The sequence below is a fragment of the Glycine max genome, chromosome 8 (genome assembly GCF_000004515.6).
Source record: "Glycine max cultivar Williams 82 chromosome 8, Glycine_max_v4.0, whole genome shotgun sequence".
Taxonomy (NCBI): domain Eukaryota; kingdom Viridiplantae; phylum Streptophyta; class Magnoliopsida; order Fabales; family Fabaceae; genus Glycine; species Glycine max.
The window spans coordinates 11,078,038-11,094,023 of NC_038244.2; the positions used below are offsets into that span (position 1 = coordinate 11,078,038).

At 34.4% G+C, this 15,986-nt stretch overlaps 2 protein-coding genes across 12 annotated transcripts; one reads left to right on the plus strand and one right to left on the minus strand.

Moving 5' to 3' along the window:
- Nucleotides 1–192: 192 nt before the first annotated feature.
- Nucleotides 193–8,293, plus strand: LOC100801436 (TSL-kinase interacting protein 1). 10 transcript variants are annotated; one of them, XM_041018178.1, is made up of 15 exons: nucleotides 193–670; nucleotides 1,470–1,543; nucleotides 1,634–1,861; nucleotides 2,096–2,279; nucleotides 2,381–2,483; nucleotides 2,590–2,664; nucleotides 3,147–3,231; nucleotides 3,337–4,288; nucleotides 5,031–5,172; nucleotides 5,392–5,600; nucleotides 5,691–5,929; nucleotides 6,026–6,251; nucleotides 6,700–7,095; nucleotides 7,666–7,785; nucleotides 7,872–8,293. In XM_041018178.1, the coding sequence occupies exons 9-15, from the start codon at nucleotides 5,046–5,048 to the stop codon at nucleotides 7,959–7,961; spliced, it is 1,407 nt and encodes a 468-aa protein (XP_040874112.1). In that variant the 5' UTR covers nucleotides 193–670; nucleotides 1,470–1,543; nucleotides 1,634–1,861; nucleotides 2,096–2,279; nucleotides 2,381–2,483; nucleotides 2,590–2,664; nucleotides 3,147–3,231; nucleotides 3,337–4,288; nucleotides 5,031–5,045; the 3' UTR covers nucleotides 7,962–8,293. The 10 variants fall into 10 exon arrangements, with proteins under 10 accessions (XP_040874112.1, XP_040874114.1, XP_040874117.1 ...); XM_041018180.1 differs by having other exon boundaries at nucleotides 193–1,543; nucleotides 1,634–1,845; XM_041018183.1 differs by having other exon boundaries at nucleotides 193–438; nucleotides 1,634–2,279.
- A 1,614-nt stretch (nucleotides 8,294–9,907) lies between these two features.
- On the minus strand, nucleotides 9,908–14,971 carry LOC100801969 (crossover junction endonuclease EME1B). 2 transcript variants are annotated; one of them, XM_006585255.4, is made up of 10 exons: nucleotides 14,577–14,971; nucleotides 13,812–14,183; nucleotides 13,591–13,737; nucleotides 13,323–13,432; nucleotides 12,682–12,857; nucleotides 11,562–11,625; nucleotides 11,336–11,454; nucleotides 10,845–10,966; nucleotides 10,384–10,498; nucleotides 9,908–10,162 (listed from the first exon to the last, which is right to left on the minus strand). In XM_006585255.4, exons 1-8 carry the CDS (start codon nucleotides 14,842–14,844, stop codon nucleotides 10,942–10,944), a joined length of 1,281 nt encoding a protein of 426 aa, XP_006585318.1. In that variant the 5' UTR covers nucleotides 14,845–14,971; the 3' UTR covers nucleotides 9,908–10,162; nucleotides 10,384–10,498; nucleotides 10,845–10,941. The 2 variants fall into 2 exon arrangements, with proteins under 2 accessions (XP_006585318.1, XP_006585319.1); XM_006585256.4 differs by having other exon boundaries at nucleotides 13,591–13,722; nucleotides 14,577–14,969.
- Nucleotides 14,972–15,986: the final 1,015 nt, after the last annotated feature.

Consider the following 15,986-nt stretch of genomic DNA (forward strand, 5'->3'; position numbering starts at 1 on the left):
TGGTGTTTTGTATGTCTGTCAATTGTTTTTAGAACCTGGAGTTTTTAACAAAATCTTTACTCTATAGGTTCCTATTATCATCCATGATGAGAGTGAACAGGCAACAACTTGGACTCAAGTTTACAGTGAAAAAACCACCAAGCAATCTATTCCAGTTATTACAGCTTGGCAGTTGAATGAAAGAATGTATGCAACTGTTAATTTGTCTGTTTCCTGTTTATAGGATATGTTCAATGAATTTTAGAACCATAGAGTTGTCCTTGTTTATTCTATTTCTTCAGGTATGGGGAGTTACAGGGTCTTAATAAGCAGGAGACTGCAGAAAGATACGGAAAGGAGAAGGTGCATGAATGGTGTCGGAGTTTTGACATTCCTCTTCCCAAGGGTGAGAGCCTGGAAGTGTGTTTTCAGAGAGCTGTTCCGTATTTTAAAGATTTTGTAAGGGTGTTAATTTTCTTATTCCTTAATGTCAGCTTTATATTGGATTTTCTATGACACTGATATCTTGCTGGGGATTGAAACATATGAAATTTCTACGGGAGTTGATACTGAAAAGCATGTGTTGTAGATTGAGCCCCAACTAAAATCAGGAAAGCACGTGATGGTTGCTTCTCATGGAAACTCATTGAGGTCTATTATAATGTATCGGGACTGATTAACTTCTCAAGAGGTAGCATTCTGTCGGTGTTATTATTGGTGAGCTGAAATAAACGCTTCTCAAATTAATGAAGGAGCAATGCTATGTGAGGGTTGGGGATATTTAGGAAACATGAAATGACTACCTGCCTCTATGCTTGCGATTGGGTCACGTGGCTTAGTTTTTTGCAGTTTTTGGTCTTTTTTCTTTTTCCTGTTGTTGGCTAATCATCACCTGTATTTATGATCTTCAAAATGGCTCAGATTTTGTAGTTTATTATCATTTTACTTGTTTTGTAGTTATGTGCTAAAGCAAACATCTGCCAATGAGCTTATAGCTTAGTTGCCATTGGCCAACCTAGCTCAACCTAGAGTAGTCTAGTGCTTAGTATGACGTCTTGATACCAGTGATCCTAAATTAGTTAGATGCCAACTGTAGGCAATGTAATGTACTACAGTTCCTCTTAAATTTTTCTGCTGTAAGTTCTATTTGTGCTAAATTTATTTAGGTTATTTCCAATTGCATGTCAGATTTACCCCGGATGCCTCTTGAGATGAGATATATAGCCATGGACTTAGTTGTTGAGTCTAACAGAGATTATAGCCTAATAGAAAACCATATAATCCATTTCCTTCGGGGTTCTGTGAGAATTTTTTTTGGTTTGGGTTCTTGTCCAAGTAAAAGCGTATAATTATAGTTTGCTTTGGAGTTCAGAGGATATAAGGAAGATAGTATTATCTTTTTTCTGAATTTGCTATCTCTTCTTATTCGATAGTATTTGTTGAACCTACCTCATAATATCCATGTTGTATGCTGCCGTTTGTGTCTACAGAGTTTAGCTGTTTACAGACAACAGTTGGATGACATGTCTAGTTGTTATTGATCCTGCATTTCAAAATCAAAATGGTATGCTCCGTGATGATTTATATTTTATGTTGGCATTAGTCAATATATGGAATCCTTCTATAAGATTGATTGGTAAATATTTATCTGCAGGTATAAATATGGATATTCATTTTTGGTGGGTGATTCTCTGAATGTTCATATGCTAAACATCAATTTAAAAATTACTGGAAGGAATTGACCAATCCGTGACACTTTTAAATCTGCAACCTGCATAGTGAGACGTAGATGCCCTGGAAAATTTCTGTACTGTAGCAAACAGAGTAGCACCAAAACAATTTTGGTTAAAGAGAGTGAAAAACGGGGTTAGTAAATTGCAATGTAAGTCTAGAACTTGTTTGTGCTTGAATGGAAGTGAACTTGTAGGTATAGCTTCCATGTTTAGAACTTATAGGGAATTGAATTTACGGTAAATGAATGAAAACACTATAAATGAATTGAAGTATTTTGCGGACCCTTGTGTTTTCTATCATCTATTTTTTTGTGAAAAGATAAATTGTGCTCACTTAATTGTTTTCTCAATGTTGTTGGATTTGTGGATGTGATGAACTAAAGATCATATTAAGGGCATGTTGCAAATACGAGTGAATGAATGTCTTCGTTTACGGGTGCACGTTCCAAAGCAAATGCTAAGTCTGAAATGATCAAAGCTAACGAGATTAACCTCTGCCCCATCAACACAAGTACCATTACATCAACCTCGCCAGATACAAGTGCCAAGAATGAGAAGAAAAAGAAGGTATTTATTTATTTATTGTTATTATTAATTGTTAATTTCTTTCATGCGTTGCATTTTTCTCGTGTTGTTTTTTACTCGTTTTTTTTTTGTCTGTGATCAAGTCTATCCTTCCAAAGATTTTCGGATCAAAGCGAAATGGGAGAGGTTCAGACGAAGAGACACTCAAATCATCAAGTGCAGAAGAAGGAGATGGAGTTACTCTTGGTATTGAATTCGTGACATTTTTTTTTGTCTACATAGAGAATCTAAATTTCCATGTTGTGAGGGTTTCCCTTTTCAATTTTATTTTAAAAATGTTTTGTGTGGAAAGATTTGGAGAATAAGATTGAGACGAGAAGAAAAGCATTTTTGGAAGCGGCCCCCATCATGAGAAAAAGTTTCTCAGGTACACAGATGCATACACTAAGTTGTGACACAAACACAATTTTCACATTCTCTGAAATTGAATCAACACACTTAATTGCTTTAATTACAAATTTTTTACAATATAATATTATTAATATCAATTCATATATCCAAAATTGCGGCTTTAGTTTACATTGAAAATATGGTGGGTCAACTCTAGATTTTGGATCCAACTTGTACAGTTACACATGCCTATCAAACAAGACGAAATCTTCTTCATGTTATCATGTATTATTTTGGTAGCTTACCTAACAACAATGAAATTTTGGTAATTGGTAAGATGTTTTCTAATCAGGGGAAGAGCGTAACGAAGAAAATCAAATTTTGTTGTTTGATGTGGACCTTAAACTCAAACTCTTTGTCTCATCTAACATATTGTACACCCATTGCAATCATAGTTTTGTCAGGACGTGATAAGATGATAAAGTAAACCATAATTTTAATTTTTTATCTTACTCACAGAAAGGGAGACTAGTCCTGGGATCGAAGGCCTAAATTTGTCCAATTTTGAACGGCCTATGATGACTATGGAAACTGAACTTCTCAGGTATGTGGGATTTCATTTTCAGTTCAAGGCTTCATGCACATTATTGTTGTTGCTCACATGCAATCTTCTTTTTCATGGCATGCCATTTGGTAACGTGGATTGCAGGATCTTTGTTGCAGCGTGGAATGTGGGAGTCACCAAGTTATGACCTCAACCTCCAAGATTTCTTGCTAGTGGAAGGCTCCGCAGATATATATGTTTTGGGGTACGAACATCCATGCAACAAAGTGAAGAAGAAAAAAATAACGAACGAAAGAAGAAGAAGAAGAAGTATCCCTCCCCTTCACCTTAAAATTTAGTTTTCCCTTCTCACAAGTTTGGCATGTTCGATGATTGTGTGAATTTAGGGCGGAAAGTGAAATACGGGAAAAATGGTTGCTTATGGTAAATTTTGTTTGGAATTGAGATTTTATACATGGACGTCTCGAATGCTCACTTATGTTGTATATTTTGTTAGTTGGTTGTTTTGTGTTTGTATCTCTTGATGGCTACAACATCTCACCCTTTGTGACTCCTCTTTTATAAAAATATCATCCCAATTTTTTCTATGAATTTGAATAAAATTCATACAATAATAGCATCAAATCCCTTAATAATTCCATCCAAATTTTATAGAGTAAAAATTGTCAATTCTCAAAGTATATCATCTCAATTTTATAGTATGAATCAAATTCATACAAGAATTGTGTCAAAATCGTGGAGGGTTCCACAGATATATATGTGTTGGGGTACAAACATCCATGCAACAAAGTGAAGGAAAAAAAAACAACGAACTGAAAGAAGAAGAAGTAAACAGGGGTAAGGTTGGAATTTTAATAATTATATTGGGTGTAGAAAAAGATGTGTTGGTGTAGGAAGAAAAATCCAACGGAACGTGACTGTGGGCCCGCCTTGGCATTGAAAATTTTTGGTGGTTCTTTTCTTCTTTAGTTCCCTCCGTTTACAAACTTTTCAACATTATTTCATTCCCGCGCACACTGTTTCTGTTTCTGTTCCTTCCTTCTCTCTCTCTGCGATTCCGTTCAGTTATTCCTGCCTCCGTCGGAGCTTCTCGAAGGTTCTTAACTCAACCCTTCCTAACCTATTGAATTTAACTTCGCTATACTCAATTCACCATTTCCCGCCGTAAACACATACTTTCAATGTTCACGGAAATTCGTCTCTGTATCCCTCCCTCCCCTTCGCCTTATTTTTTTTTCCGCTCAATTACTTTTTGTGACACTTTTTTCTGTAGCACAATCCTCTAATTTGATTTTTTTTAATCCGAGTCGCGTAATAATCGAATTAGGGTTTTCAGTGCGCGTGGATGTATGATGCTAGTGTTAGGGCTGTTTGATTGACTCTTGGATCTTCCTTGAAATTTAGTTTTCCCTTCTCACAAGTTTGGCATGTTCGATGATTGTGTGAATTTAGGACGGAAAGTGAAATACGGGAAAAATAGTTGCTTATGGTAAATTTCGTTTGGAATTGAGATTTTAGAGTTTGTGCAAATTTTGGATTTGTTTTGCCTAATTGAATCTGATAGTGCCTGCATAGTTATTCTTATTAGCTTTTACGGACTCAGGACCCGTTTACCAGTATCTAATTTTATCTGTTTGGTTTGTGATGTCAGAACAGTAGGTACTGAAAGCAAGTTTGGATGATTTTTGTTTCATGAATTTTCTAACTTAAATTGCTCCTTAGTTATTGAATCTGTTTCTCTAAATAGTTGTTTTGGCACCTTCTATTTTTTTTTTTGTCATTCTTTAGTGCTTTCTCAAGAAGGATAACAACAAGGATTATTTTATGATCATTTTCAGGAAGGGTGAACTATCATGACAACAGGTAGATCACTAGACAGGAAAGTTGTGAAGGCTTCTGGAAAGTGCAATCCAAAGACAGGATTCATTGGAGTGAGAAATTCGCCCAAAAGAACAAATAAATTGGATCAAAAAGCAAGAGGTGATGCATTTTTGTCAAACTACCATTTATATTGATTTAATAGTATTTTGGTTTCAAATTGTCCTCCCCCTTGATGCACTGAATTTGCCATGTCTTAGAAAAAAAAAATGAATCTTTTATTTTCTTGAATGAGGCAGCACTAGTTTTGAAATTCGCACAAATTTTCAGTTGCCACTATCTTGTACATTTTGCTTAATACAGTTAAATCTTTTTCTGTAGGATGCGGTCAGGAGTTGACTGATAAAGAGAATCAGTATTTTCCATTTAAGGAACATATGAGAAAGTGCCCAGAACTTCCCAACAAGTGTACTTTTCTTACAGAAAAGAGAGAGGCTATTGAACTTCATCCTGGACAAATGCTCACTTCCGCAAAAATCAAGTTACAACTTTTTCCAATTAATGAAGGAACTCGGATAGGACTTGAAAAGGTCAGATGGTGATTTGTGTTGCATTTGGCAAATTTGGTGTGCTAGTCTGCATGCAGTAGGTCTTGATGCTTAGACTATTTTCATTTTCAGGATGGGCATAATCCTTATTTAGAACTCACACTTAGAGGTCGAAAGAAAATATGTTCAATACTAAAACACCTTGGAAAGAAGTGGGGAAGTTCAAGTATAGCCAAAGGGGAGCTTATGCTTTTTCCATATAATATAATGGAAAATCTATCTGGCTGCAGAAGGTGGACAATTAATGATAGTGACACAACAGCCTCTGCTGTTTATACTGCTGTTGGAAGCCCTGCACTCTTCCGGTTGAAGTATTATAGCTGATCATCTATTTTATTTATCCTTTTCTATGTGGAACTTAGGTAGTTTATATTTATATAGTGTTGTAACTTGTTTTCCCTTTTAAGGTATGGCTGGTTCTACATGCTTGAACCCGGGTCTTTTGGTATACCTTCCACACCAACTCCCGATAAGCCTGATGTAGCTGGAAGCGGCAATGCTAATTTAGAGGAGACTTTATGTGGTGAGCGGGACAAGGTTAGGATAAGCAAAGAATACAAAGCAACTGAAGTGGGCAATGCAGCAAGTGAAACTGTGTCTCAGAAAGTAGAAAACGCAACTGTTGATCCTATGGTAAACTTATAGTTAGATATTTTGTTGTGCATTATAATAATTAGCCAATAGTTGCATAAATTGCGTATCAATGCGTGAATCAAAGATCAAAATGATTTGTATGATGGTTTGCTTTAGTGACTGAAATAGTGATATAATTATGGGAAAAGTTTTTGGAACGTCGTATAAAAATTTGTATGGAAAGTTAAAATATCATTAATTAATCTTATTTGTGATACCATGAGCATAAACACTTGGGCATTTTTCGTGCATATATAATTCTTACTTTTGGATCTTATTGGATGTTTGAGAAATCTATTGTTGGTTGGTCATGAATTCTTAATTGAATTTTGAATGCCAATCCTCTTACAGTTTATATATGTTCCTTATGTTCTAATAAAAGACTTTTTTCCAATACATTCCATCATAGATATGTGTTTTCTAAGATATGCATGCTTGTTCTAACTAGGATAATGAGCCAAGAATAAGTAGTAGCCTTCAACAGCCATCATCTCCATGGATTGATAGTCTAAGCAATATAAGCATTGGGGGCCTCCTGTCTGAAGCGTCATTATTTGGCGGGCTTGATCCAAAATCATTTGCTGGCATACAGCCATGTGATATAACTTCTGATTCATTGGATGCTTTTATTGCTGCTGCTCAAATTAATAATCGCCCAGTTCCAAGACTGCCTGCTGATGACTTGCGCACATCTATTTTAGATGCTGAAGAAACATGCCATGCATTTCCTCTTCGAAAGTTATCTTCCCCAACAGATGTGCAGGCAGCTTGTGGCAAGGATTATTCTGCAGTGCGCAGTCAGGATGTTTCTTCAAACTTATTAAAGTTTTCAAATGCAGACAAGGTTAGTTGCTCAGTCTTATATGAGAATCCATTATTGAAATGTGAAATAGTTTAATGTAGCTGGTGTGTGTCTGATGGAAAATCTGTCTAGTTCTTTTTGTATGATATCTCTCAAAACAAGTTATTTAATGCATTTTTTAATCTCTATCATGAGATAGCTCACAAGTTACACTTTTTTTTAGTCTTTTGTCCAATTTGAATAATTGACTTTGAAATAAAGGGACCTGGACCCCTGGTTTTGATTTGTGTAACTTTTTGGAAAAAAGATAGATGCTTATAAGAAGGCAATGTATAATTGGATATTATTGTCATCATCAGCTTTATAAATACATTGTATTAACAGGGATTCTATGAATTGAACGTAGTATTTGTAGTTTCAAATGAACCTAAGGCTTCACAAAAATGTCTTTCTAATAAAATAACTTCAAGTGTTGCACTGGGACAGAAAGTGAGCTTCAAATTGATGTGGCAATGAATGAGATTATTCTTCTATTAGTAGACTATGGAGTTGTTTGTAAGCTTCGTTATCCATCATTACTTGCCCTTTATTGACTCTTGTGGCGTTTTAAAGGTCAATGATCAAGATGGAGCTTCACAAAATCCTCCATCCGGGAAGACTCAGACAGACTTGTTACTTTCTTCACGCCCATATGATGATGATAGAAGTCTTGGGTTAACAGGCATCAATTGGGTATTTAATTTTCTCATCGAAGCATTTGTGTTTCTTATGTTTAATATCTTGATTTCTGATTTAATTAATTTACTATCTGAATGCAGAATGATTCTATGGGACCTTTTGATCTTGGCATGCCGGCTCAGAAGCTTAATGGTGGAGACAGTCTTAGTATTGGTGGATTTGTTAAATAACAGCTCTTAGATGCATAATTTGTTGACCGAATGACTCCATTTCGAAGATTCGTTCTTAGGAAAAAGAAGAAAAAGAAAATTGTACATAATAGAAATACTTGCCGAAGATACGAGCCTGACAGAATACTGATTACTTAGCTGTGTCCGGTTTAAACTTTAAACCATAGCCTGTGAGGGGACTAATATTTAGCTGTTTTGCATTGTTTTCGCTTTGGTCCTATAATAGTTTGTCAACAATGTACCTATTTGGTTCGGCTTAAATGTAATTATAATGATCATGCTATACTTTTGAACCTTTCATCTTACTCTGGAATAGACTATCTTATTTGGTGCGAATGGGAAGACATATAAGTGAAAGAAAATGATTGCTATTCAATTGGTTTCTTGCATTTGTAAGTTTAGGCACAACAATTTGATGCCTGATATTTTCGATTAGCTTGTATCAAGTTTTAGGTAATACATGCAGGATATCAAGTATGGTTTATTTTATTGTTTTATGTATTTTTATTTTTTGAAATTGAATTTGTCTTATATAGTTAATATTGTTTTTTTTTAATATAATTGATATAGGAGGTTGAGAATTAGAATAAAACAGTGAAGTGATTTACAGTAGCAGTGAAAAGATAAGGTGATATTTGATTTGAGTGTTTATTTTTTGTTTTTATTTTTTATTTGTATTTTCTGAAAATAATTTTATTTTCAATTTTTCAAGATTCATAAAACATGTATCTAAAAGAAAGTATTTTAAGTGAAATGAGATAAAATTTCTTGATGGAATTTATTTTATTTTACACTTTTAGGATTTAAGTGAAATGAGATAAAATTTCTTCTTTAATGATAGAATTACTTTTATATCTTTAACCTAAAATACATTTCTTATTCTTTATATTTGAAAGAAGGGTCATCTTAGAAAATAAAGTCATAACTCATATGATTAAGTCTACTTTAGAAAGAATAAAATGAAAATTGTATTCATTCCATTATATTGTTACCAAAAGTTGCATAAGTGGTGAGGTTAATCTCCAGCTTGGGCATGAAGTAGTAATTAGCGATATTATTGTATTTTAAAATGGATTGACTCAGTAGAAAAAAATTAATTATATGTCAAATAAGAAGGCTCAAATATTTCTGATTAGACAAAAAAAATTATTATTATAGTGTTGGTTAAATTTATAGTTATATACATATAGTATAGTATAGTATATGCCGTGGTTGTGACCGAAACAGAGATATTTGCAGTTTCGAGTCGCCACATGGGATGCGTTAACACCAAATACACTCCTCCTCGGAACCGCAAGTCTTGAGAGGTTGAAACGAAACAAGGAGCAGCATGCACCCAAACCAATCACTACACATTCATCTAACAAGCACGTTTATGACGTGTTGGAAGAGAAAGAAGAAATTGGAGATAATATCAGTAGCAAGGACAAGGTAGATCTAGAGGATGTTGCTGCTATAAACGATGACAAGAGTCATGAGAAGAAGAAGAACATTGCACGCTGAGTTCGTGGAAGACTGGCCAAAAGGGCTCGTTGATAATATCTCTCCAAACGTTTTGGCTACTTTGGTTCCTAAGAGTGCTGATTCCTATGACAAACTTGGGAAGATAAAGAATAACTAAACACTCTTTAATTATTCAATCTTATCTTAAATTTCTCTCTTCTCTTTCAATTTTTTTGTTGCATAAAACCATGTTGTACAAAAACAATCATTGCATAAAAAGTTAGATATTTTAGAAACAAAAATTCAGTAATAAATATAAAGTTTGTCATTAATTATTCATTAACTTATGACTAACTTTTTTTTTATCAATAACAATATTCATAATAGTTACCCGATTAAAATCACCACTATAACTTCATTAATAGTGATGAAAAAATGTAACAATATAATTTATCACTTATATAAAATATAACATTTTAATTTCTAATAAAATATAAAATCAATTAAACATCAAAAAGGTTGTCACCCTTGCATATTCACATTTAGACACCCTTTCTTAAACACAGTTTACATACAAGGACAGAGTTCTTTGTGATTGACGTTCACAGAAATCAGCACCATTCTCGACATCATCTTTTCTAATGCATCCGCTTTGCACCATTGTAATTCTATATACTCTCTTTGAACAAACCTCACCTAGCCTTCTGTCACCACCAAGCAAAACTTCTGTCATCAAGTAAAAATTCCTTCTCATGCTCCTGTGGCAATAAAAGCAGAGTCTTATTTTTTATATTGCACCTTCCATCATTAAGAAAGATAATACAAACTTCTGGCCATCCTTTCTTTTATCACCAATTATTTGTAACTAAAGAAACTAAAAGATGTCAAACAGATTACATTTCTTAGTGTTCAAATTTACTGCAATATGCAGTCAATCAGGAAGGTCAAAGCAAAAAGAGTAAATCTTAACAACACATACCGATTTACTTGGATCCATATAAACACTTAACAGGGACTTCATGGTTGGGTATTTCTTCCCAATAGCAATAGCAAATCGTGGTTGTACCTTGGGCATAGCAACCAAAGCTTTTAACCTAGTCATGGAAGTCAAGGTGAGGAACACAAGTTGAAAAGAAAAAAAAGAGTGAAGTACACGAGTAGATAAATACAAAATAAATCAAAAAACAAGGTAAACAACAACTGGTAATGGGTAATAAAAATAGAGGCCAGGTGTTTGTTTCAAAGAGTTTATGCAATAGAAAAATTACTAATCCATCAAACGATTCAGCTTATCAATTCTCCTAATTACCAAAAGAAAAAAGTATTCAATGCCTTTTGTGTTGGCAAGAACTTAAATGCTTAAGCATTTTCGTCTTTTTGTTTTAAGTAATTAAGAGGATGCATTTCTCTATGCAATATAATAATGTCAAAATCACTCACCACAAAGATTTCTTCATCAAATTCCGGCCAACATAGTCCTTTGGAATAAGGGCTCCATCTGCATTTACAGATAATCGGGATAACTTCTTTCTGCAGTTTAAATTTTTTTTTTTTTTTTCTTTCTGCAGTTTAAATAAAAAAAAAATTAGTGTAATATTCAAAGAAAAAAAGATAAACTACACGAGTATGGAACATATTTAATGTTAAAAAGCAGGTATTGTGTGTTCCAAATAAGTGAAAGAACGCCAATTCTAGGACCAAAGTTGTTCTTGCAAACTGAGAATTAATGCTTCAGTTCTACATGTAAAATAATTTTTTTTTTCATAACACGGATATAGCAAAGAATCAGTAGACATGTCAAATTCGGTCTTCATCAATGTACCCTTTAATGGATTTTGCACAACTGGTTTTACATGTAAAATTTTTGCATATAAAACCTTTTTCCTTCCAAGATTGACTGGACTCTAATTAAAAATACAAGCATCAAGTACCTAAACTGACAAGATGCTAGGCTACATGTCAAACTGACAACATGTTCAGCCAGCTCAGCCTCGTCTAAACACTGCCTGGAGTGTACTTTGTTGAAATTAGTTGTTAGTTTTGCCAGAACCTACAAGGCAATTTAAAACAAAAATGATAGACATGTTTGAACAAGTTAAAAATTTAAAACATGACCTATTCCTTGTAATTTGAAAACGAAAAGGCCAGTTATTCAACCTCCTCTACAGGTGGACGTCTCCAACAACTACTGTTCTCGGGGTTCTTATATTTTTCCTGTTCCCTAACAGATCATAAAAAACAAAGATTCAACAAAATAATGTCATGAAATCAAAAAAGAAATTGTAGGTTATCAATAAACTGGCCAAAACAAAAGTATCAGAAATCACTGACAGCTATTAAAATAAAGTTATATACAGGAGGGAAATACTAGTATGTGTGAATTGTGTGTAAAGAAGGTTGTATGCAGTATGCAGCATCCTTTTGGCAATTTTTCATTGCATTTGGAAACCAGGTGCAGAATGCATTTGTACCTTGCACAGCATGAAACTTACAGTCTGTCTGGACTAAGTTTTCTTACTTTTGGCTGAAAGGAATTGCATTTTGGCAAATGTTGCATATGATTTTCTAAAATTCGTCATTTATTTCAATAATATTTAAAAGGAATTTCTATTCAAAAGTAATTTTATAAAAATATCCAGATAACCTTTACTTCTTAAAAAATAAAGAATATAAGTTTTACCGCATGCAACTCAAGTAAATCTTGTATTTATAAAAGTATATTTAAAATAAATGTTTAGAATAGAAAAGGTGCATGTTTGAGCTTCATAATTCTCATACGAGAAAGGTCCAGCAAAACAATATTCCAAATTCCAACCACACAATATTTTACATTCATACAATTTTCAACAATAGATATGGAATGGTTTATATGGTTGTAATTTATTTATAAAAAAAGTTCACGGGGGTGTAAATGAATACAGATGGGTACCTTATCATTACTTAATTAGGGTCCTATCAAATGGGTGATGATTGATGAATCCGACTTTTTTTAAAGAGATTTAGGGGTAATAAATATGAGCATGAGTAAGGAAAATTAAAGTCAACTCAAATGCATGTATACTGTAAAAAAGTTAGAGTAGTTCTAACTTTTTTATTATATTATATTTAATTTGTTTTGGGAGTTTGATTGAAACCCAATATTAAGTCATCTGGTGCTGTGGATGAATTAGCAAATATATGCACACACCATATCAACATAGCACAATACGCTAAAACATAAATGCGACTAATTGCTGGTAGGATTGAAGTATTGAGAAAATTGTAATATATCACTCACTTTTTATTAATATAAGCCAATAACCTATTGGTGAGGTAACAAACTGTATATGCTGGATAAAGACTTTGAATGCTAGAGAGTTGATCAAAAAGAGAATCATTCATGACAAGGTTACAAAATTTGCCAGCCTCATAAATGAGCAAGACATATGGAATCTCAATTCTTTCAGTAGAAAGCTGCATATATAAATGAAATTGATATCAGTGGAAAAGAAGAATCTGCACAATTATTCATCTAATTTGGAATGTAAAGAAAAAAGTTTTCATTAGATATATAAATATAATTGTACACTGGGCAGGCCTAAAAGTTTATCGCAATTCAGGTGTATGATTGATTACTTGTCATTACTAAAACATGATATTTATGTTTAGGCGTCCCTCTCTAAATACATCCATAAATACACGTTTGTGTGATTGAAACTTAAAACTTCCATTTCAACTCTTTGAATGAAGAATGCAGATGAGGAAACATACAAGACTACTCCTGAGTCATGAGGCCAAAAAACAGTTATGCACAGACAACCAGTCATCAGATTATAACCAGCTTAGAATTCATGTAACTAATTGCTCTCCTCCCTGAATTTAGCTACAGGAAGTGCTTAATGATTTGATGCTTAAAGATGAACTGCAGGCATTTCTTACCTGTGAAATATGTTCTGGAACTTTCATAGACCACAAAATTGACCCTGCGACTAGATTTGATGTAATATGGTATGTAAGCCCTTTTTCAGCAAACCTAGTAAGCAGATGCCCTGCAACAAGGGAATAGTAGTTTTGTATGAAAACAATCACAATTAAGAAATTGCATTAAAAATTATTTTGTAGTTATGAGCAAGAGAAAACAATCATAATAAAAAAAACAATGTAGAAATTTATCATGTACTTATGGATTCAGATATCCATAACCTACCTCCAATTGAACCTGATTCAACCGCCTTTGCATCAATTTCTGCCACAATAGATTTCATTGCAAACTTCCCTTGTGAAGAGGTTGGATTTGAAAGGTCATCCCCAGGCATTTCAGTTTGAGTAGCATTTCCCCCTGAAATATGCCTCTCTGAAATTTTCAATTACATAAACAAAGCATTTCAGGTGGTGAAGAACAAATGTAACTTGTCAACAAGCATATACCAGTAGAACTTCCAAACCCCATTGAGTTTGAAGTCCATCTTGAATCTCTTGGTGCATTCTCATCCCGCTCACCCATTCCACAATTTTCTAACTCGTTATCTGATTCCAAACAAATACGAGGAGAACTTCCAGACCCCATCAAATTTGAAGTCCATCTTGCATCTCTTGGTTCATTCTCAACCGGTTTGTCCATTCCACAATTTTCTAACTCGTTATCTGATTCCAAGCATATACCAGGAGACCTTCCAGACCCCCCTGAATTCGAAATCCATCTAGAATCTCTTGCTTCATTTTCGTTCCGTGTGCTTATTCCACAATTTTCCGACTCGTTATCCGATTCCAAACATATCATTTGACTAATCCCTGAAGGGGCTGAACAACAAACAATATACATGCTGTTCAGATAAAGTTCACTTCTCATAGAATATTGACATTTCAAAAGGAGGAATCACTTTTAAACGAAAACAATCAATAAAAAAATAAATTACACAGAGAACAAACAACAATCATAAAGCATGACAGATTCAATTCCACTAGAAAACCCAAAGCTGCATATTAGCACGGAAACAAACAAATACCTAATAATGCAATGCCATTTTTTTTCTAGATAGCAAATTAATTTGGCATAATAAAACAAGTAACTGCAGAATGCAGCAGACTTATGTTTACTTATAATCACTGAAAATGAGTAATGGCGGAAAAAAAATAAGAAAGGAGAGATAGAGCTAAAGTGAAGTGATAGCAGTGAGGGAAAAAGAATTTGACCGGAGAATTTTTTAGGGGAAACCATAACGGCGGGATCGGAAAGCATTGTGCATTTAACGATTGCAATCTCGGAATCGAAAAGCGCGGACATTGGAGTCTCGGGAACGATAGAAGGTGTGGCGGATTTGTGAGGGGTTGGGTCATCGTCGATGACGAAGACGGTGCGGTTTGGGTTTGGGTTTGGGTCCGGTTCGGTTCGGCGTTTCTTGGGACGGAGCGGGAACGGCGTTGAGGGGTCTTCTTCGTCGGAGAGGACGATGGGGTCCATCGTCACCGTGCTCTACTGTGGTGTTTGCTTGGTTCCGTCTTCGAATAAGCGTGGGATCACTCTCGGCGGGTGTGTTTGGTCACTTGGATATCATATTCTCATTAATTAGGATGTGTTTGTTTAGTGGTTTCAACATGCAGTTTTTCATATTCTAAGAAACTTACAAAGTGTTTGATATAATGGAATGAAATTAAAAGGGTAAATCTCATCTTATTTTACTATTTATTTTTAATTCTATTTCACTACAGATAAAAAGAAAATTAATGTGTTTGAATTTCAATAAAAAACACACAAAAAATTGACAAATTAACGTCTAACATCCAAACATTGAAAAGGGAGGAAAGTGACCTTCAGCACAAAAGAAAATAAACATAAATAAAAAACAACTCTCCATAAGCTTTTAATCAGAATTGGTTCACCACAACTTAAAAATTTAAATTAATCAACTTAACCTAGCTTACCTACCTAATGTTGAGCTAAAAAATTCCAACCTAGCTAAAGTCACCACATGTTGGTGGGTTAGCTCAGTAATCCTAAATTATCATTGTGAGAAGTGAGATTTATAAATATAAATCATTAAGTCCTATACTCATATTTACAACAACAACAACAACAACAACAACGCCTTATCCCACTAGGTGGGGTCGGCTACATGGATCAACTTCCGCCATAATGTTTTATCAAGTACCATACTTCTATCCAAACCATTAATTTCGAGATCCTTTTTTATAACCTCTCTTATAGTCTTTTTGGGTCTTCCTCTGCCTCGAATTGTTTGTCTTCTCTCCATCTGGTCTACTCTCCTCACTACAGAGTCTACCGGTCTTCTCTCTACATGTCCAAACCACCTAAGTCTATTTTCCACCATCTTCTCTACAATAGGCGCTACTCCAACCCTCTCTCTAATAGCTTCGTTTCTAATTTTATCCTGTCGAGTCTTACCACACATCCACCGCAACATCCTCATCTCCGCTACACCGACTTTATTCTCATGTTGGCTCTTGACCGCCCAACATTCTGTTCCGTACAAAATCGCCGGTCTTACCGCAGTCCGATAAAACTTTCCCTTTAGCTTGATCGGTACCTTTGCATCACATAACACCCCCGATGCTTTTCTCCATTTCATCCATCCTGCTTGAATG